General features: G+C 32.7%; 1 protein-coding gene across 1 annotated transcript; it reads right to left on the bottom strand.

Moving 5' to 3' along the window:
* Positions 1-3,655: 3,655 nt before the first annotated feature.
* Positions 3,656-5,470, bottom strand: LOC116032230 (berberine bridge enzyme-like 8). The gene has a single exon (XM_031274716.1). It carries the CDS (start codon positions 5,437-5,439, stop codon positions 3,847-3,849), a length of 1,593 nt encoding a protein of 530 aa, XP_031130576.1. The 5' UTR covers positions 5,440-5,470; the 3' UTR covers positions 3,656-3,846.
* Positions 5,471-5,905: the final 435 nt, after the last annotated feature.

Here is a 5,905-nt window from a genome sequence, read left to right as displayed (position 1 = left end):
ATTCAAAACACCTTGTAGTATATAAAAAAAAAACTATAGTAAATGAGAGTTAAGACGTACTGCATATATTTATATATTACTCCTAATTTTTTATGACTTTTGAATGTGTTGATTGCCATAGGTTATAGGGTACACCTAACCTTTGCAAATTGCAATGAGAAATGAAGGATAATAGCTGAGTGAAATTGGAATTAATTTTTTTTTTTGAGTACGAAATTGGAATTAATTAAAAAAGTTTTAAAGCAAAAACTCTAGAAGATAAAGCTGTATCATAAACAACATTATAATAATTAGACTATTAAAATAGCCCACCATTTTAGTGTGCCGGGAAAATGCTAGCACACTTTATCCCATGTCCACACAGCTACGTGGACCATAATCAAATGTGCATTTTTAATGTACTAAATGTACATTATTTTTGTACTGAATGTACATTATTTTTATACTATAAAAATAATGTACATTCAGTACACAAATAATGTACATCCCCTGAATATAATATACATTATTTTTATACTGAATGTACATTATTTTTATATTGAATGTACATTATTTAATAGTATGGCCCACACAATAATGATAGATCCCACCTAGCCCTACGGCCACAGTGAGGGCAAATTATTGTGTGGACAATGAATATAAGTTATATTTTTATTATATTAAAAGTACATTATTTTTGTACTGAGGGTATATATAAAATAATGTATTTTCAGTACCTAAATAATATACTCTAAAATAATGTATACTTTATGTACAAAAATAATGTGTTTTTAGTATTTTAAAAATGTACTTTAATTTTTATTTATGGTCCACACAGTTGTGTGGACCATGGTCAATGCAATAATGATTGCATAGTGAGCGGCTGCCAAACTCCTAAAATGTTATGTTTAATTAAAAAGTAATATAAAAAATTAATAATTCCATACTAAAATAGTTTAAATACTGAGTTAATTTCATTTTTATCATAGATTTATAAGTTACTAACATTTTACTTTTAGTCCTTTTGTTTTAAAACATCTCCGTTGATCCTAGTATTATTATGACATGATCATTTTTTGTCTCTCATCAACGGACATGTTTAAAATTCGATAAATATGAGGGTATTTCAGTCTATTCAGTTCTAAGTATTAATTCTTTTTTTTTGTCCTATATTTATGTGTCATTTCACTACACTACAGGGGCTCAGGTTCTAGAGGCGCTATTGCAAAGGCACGGATTGTAATTGAAGAAGATCTGAGACTATATGTGAATTAGGATTTTTTTTCAAAATAATAAAAGTAAAAATATAGTGGGTCAACACACTTTATATAAAAAGATGGAAATGTCCTCATATTTAACGTTATTTACACAAGATTGTTGACGGAAAACTAAAAATGGTTATGCCACAATAATATTAGGACCAATATGAAATGTTTTTTAAAAAAATAACTAAAAATGAAACCACACCTAAAAATCTAGGATAAAAAATTGAATTATCTCTAATTATAAAAAAAGAATGAATCTTAGAAATTGCTCATATGGAAAATTAATTATGTTGCATTATTATACTATATTTTCTGTAACAATATACGAATAAATTACCATATTAATAGGAATCAATATCAAATTATGCTCCATAATTATATTATGATAACTCAAATGGCATGAAAATATGCGAAATGAAATTCACAATAGTATAAATTAGGAGTGAGCATAGATTTGTCCAATTGATTCAAATCTGTCAAATTCAATTTGCTTCTGCCTAAAGTAGATGTGTAAAATGGATGGAAGGCGAACCCATTTAATGAAAATCTACCACTACCTTAGCAGATCGAATGTGAATCTGCATATAGTAATTTAATATATACATTATAATAATATATACTATGTAATTATTACATTGTAATTGTAATATAGTTTGTAATTAATACATATTAAGATATGTATGCATAAATATTTGATTATATATATTTATTTATTTTTAATTAATTTCAATTCTAACATGCCAAGGACCTTGTGATCCAGTGGTATCAAACCCTTCCCTTTATACGGGAGGTGGTGGAGGCAATACTTACTCTTGTGCTTCAATAGGTTGAGAAAGTAGTTATGAACAGATACTGCATTGTAATAGAGTTAGTAGTATTCAAAAAATAAAAAAATTCAATTCTAACATTATTTGAGTAAACCTGGAATATCTACATGATTTGGTCTTTGATTTTTGATTTCACTGCATATGATTTGATTTGAATCGTCTAATTTGATTCGAACTGTGGTCATGATTACTTTTAATTTCATTCTCTGTATGGCTTTATTCCATTGTATTTTAAAAAAAATCTGTATGGACCACGGTCTAAAACGAGTCGTTGAATTTTATAAGATATGTAGTATGTGCTCATACATACTTTCTCAACCTACTGAAACACATAGAGTCAAAGTCCATGCTCCCACACTGGTGTTCGAACCTGAGACCTCTCATTTGCTATGTCACTCGACTATAAGATCTTTGGTATGTAATTTATATGTTAGAATAATGAAACTTCTTGGAAAAGATAGTGACCCTGTTTGGTAAATAATTAACCTATCAATCAATTTTGACTTAGTTGACCACTATTAATTGTTGGACTTTGTTAAAAAATTAATTTAAGTGTTTGGTTAATAAGTTTTTTGTAACTCCAAAATACTAAAATTCAAAAGGCTACTCAAAGCAATATTTTCAATTAGCTTTTTGAGAAAATAAATTATAACAAACAGCTATCAGCTAATAACAACTAATTTACCAAACATCTTTCTACAATTAGCTAATGTTATCAATTAATTATATTTTCTAATCCAATCAGCTAACAATCATTTACCAAACAAGGCCAATATAATTTATGAGTTAGAATAATGTACATTATGTTTTAAAATAATGTACATTATGAGTTATAAAAATGTATGTTGCAGTGGATCGTATGAAAAAGAAATGCGCAAAACGATGTCGTTTGGACTGTGGTCCACACAACGAGTTGTTATACCAAGGATCAGAGTTTACCTTGCAAGGTGGACGACCTTAGCCTAAATGACATTGAATTGTGTATTTTTAGTATTGAAATTGACCGCAGTATTGGAAAGGAATTTGTGTTAATGAAACTTCTGGGAAAAGATAATGTACTTTATGAGTTAGAATAATGTATATTATGCTTTAAAATAATGTACAATATGAGTTATAAAAATGTATATTGTAGTGGGTCGCGCGAAAAAAGAAATGCCAGAAACGATATCGTTTTCGGACAGTGGTCTACACAACAAGTTGTTATACTATATGAACCAGGGTCTACCTTGCAAGGTGGATCCTAGTCCTAAACGACATTGAATTATGTATTTTTAGTATTGGAATTGAGTATTTAAAAGGAACTTGTGAATACAAAACAATGTAATCAATTACATATATATGAACATTGTATGTTCGTAGTATAAAAGTTGTGATTTATTAAAAGGTAAATTGTAAACATTTAGCATGTAAATTGTGTACTCACGCCGTTTTGGACTCGGGTTGGTGGACTCAATCCACAGAATAATTTGCCCCACACAACCGTGTGGACCACGTTTCACGCAATAACTATTTTCATTATTCTGTCCTCTAAAAACAAGGACAGCAATTCTAACAAAATTAATAAGCATAGCAATTCCAACAAAATTAAGCAGTGCAATATTTCTTAATAATATAAAGACCAATTGAAGAGCATTTAGCTTTTACAAAAACAAATATGATAAATGTCGAATAGTTACTTGATCTTTCAATTTCTGAGATAACAATTAAACTACTATTGAAGTTTAAAATTTTATAAATTTATGTTTTTACTTGAAGAAACACTTGTGGTGGCCTGGTTAACTTGGTTGGGGGAAGATAGGGATGCTTTGTTCATTCCTAAAGAAATTTTGAGGATCAACCTTGCTTTTTATCTTCACCAACCTATCAAAATTCCCCTTGAAATACTTCAACCCATACTCCATTCCCTCCGAATAACTTTGCGGTCCATTGTGGTTGTTTCCCAAATCTAAGTCTCGGTAGTTCAAAAACGCCGCCCTAGGATTCTTCGAAACAAATGGAGTCATATGTTGATAGAGTTGTCTTATTAACTCTAGGTTTGTCTCAGCCGCCTTCTCACCCTCTTCGACCCAGCTTATTGCATATTGAATCATCGCAATATTTCCCGATCGATGGGGAAAGGGTTTTGCCGTAGAGGGAATCTCCGCCATTGATCCACCGTATGGGTTGAACGTCATCCCCACTCTCTCAAGCTCTACCATTTTCTTGAATATGAACTCTATGCCTTGTTTTTGCATTGGGGTCTGAAGATAATCTGATTTGATCTTGAAGTAGTTTAGTCCTTGTGGCTGCCTATTGAGCAAGGCATCCAATGGAGTTCCTGCTGGGAAATTTGTGTAGAATAGCACTGATTCTATCCATGCCATTTCTATGCAGTCCTCCTGGTTTAACCCTAGCTCTGGGAAGCTTTCATTCATGGTGGAGAGAAGTGTTTTGGTGTCTCCCAGGAAGAGGGAGTTGAAGGTGGCGCTTATGGTCTTGTCCCCCGGATGTGTAGTGCTGTTGACCACTCCAATTGTGAGCCGGATGAAAAGGTTGTTGTCTAGGTGGTTCGAGACGAGTTGGTGGCGATAGACGATGTTGGTTAGGTTCTGGTGGTAGGTTCTGGTGACTCTGAAAACGGTGACCTTAGATGGGACAGGTATTAATTTTATTTTGTATGCCAGGACTACTCCAAAACTATAAGCTCCCCCACCTGTGATGGCCCAAAACAAGTCCTCTCCCATGGATTTTCGATCAAGAAGATTGCCGTTGACGTCGATCATCTTAGCATCAATGACGTTATCGACAGTGAGGCCATATTTTCTCATCATATTTCCATATCCGCCACCACCAATATGGCCACCCATTCCAATAGTTGTGCACACACCGCCAGGGAAGCCATGCACATTGCTTTTGTTGGCAATTGCATAGTAAACTTCTCCTGTGGTGGCTCCAACTTCAACCCAAGCAGTCTCATCCTCAATGCTAACATTAACCGATCGAAAATTGAACATGTCAAGGATAAAAAATGGCACGTCGGAGACATATGACACACCCTCAAAGTCATGTCCCCCACTTCGAATTTTCATTTGGAGGCCATGCTTATTGGCGCATAGTATGGACAACTGAATGTGTGAGATGTGTGTTGGAGTCACAATAAAAATTGGTTTTTTAGTATAAGACTGGTTGAATCTCAGGTTTCGTAAATATTCTTGTAAAACTAGAGAAAATGAAGAGTTGTTTGGGGTGTAAATGAGAGAGGAAATTGGATGAGAAGGGTTTGAATGGTCGTTAAGACATTCAAGAATTGTATCATTGCAAGAACACAAAGGTGCTCGTGCAATAATGCATAAAATGAAAATGGTTAAAAAATATAAAGAGAACTTCATGTTTATATTTTGTGAAAAATAATTTATTGCTTGAAAGAGTTGAAGGTGTATTATGATCACAAGGTGGATACGTTGAGGTTTATATAGGAAAATATTTGGCTGCACCTGGTCCATGAAGATATTATAGGAAATTTGAATATTATAAGGTATATTATGGGGTAGAAATAAATAAGAATACTATTCATATACGGAAATAAAAAAGAATTGACAAGTAAAAGATTTTGTAGGGGAGGCATTAAAGAGCAAGATTATTACGATGAGAATAATAAGTTTGCGAATGAAAATCTTATTATTGATCAATCTACAAGAAAGAAATGATAATAAATAGTAATATTTTTAATAATATAGAGAAATGGAGAATGAATTTTAGTGTCCCTATAATCAATGTCACAGAAGGTGTTGCGCCCTAGTCGGGCGCGGGGAAACGCCTAGCGCCTAGGCGGCCGAGTAATCTAAGTATCTTGTC

This window comes from Ipomoea triloba, chromosome 10 (assembly GCF_003576645.1).
Source record: "Ipomoea triloba cultivar NCNSP0323 chromosome 10, ASM357664v1".
NCBI classification, from domain to species: domain Eukaryota; kingdom Viridiplantae; phylum Streptophyta; class Magnoliopsida; order Solanales; family Convolvulaceae; genus Ipomoea; species Ipomoea triloba.
This window is presented reverse-complemented; position numbering and strand designations above follow the sequence as displayed.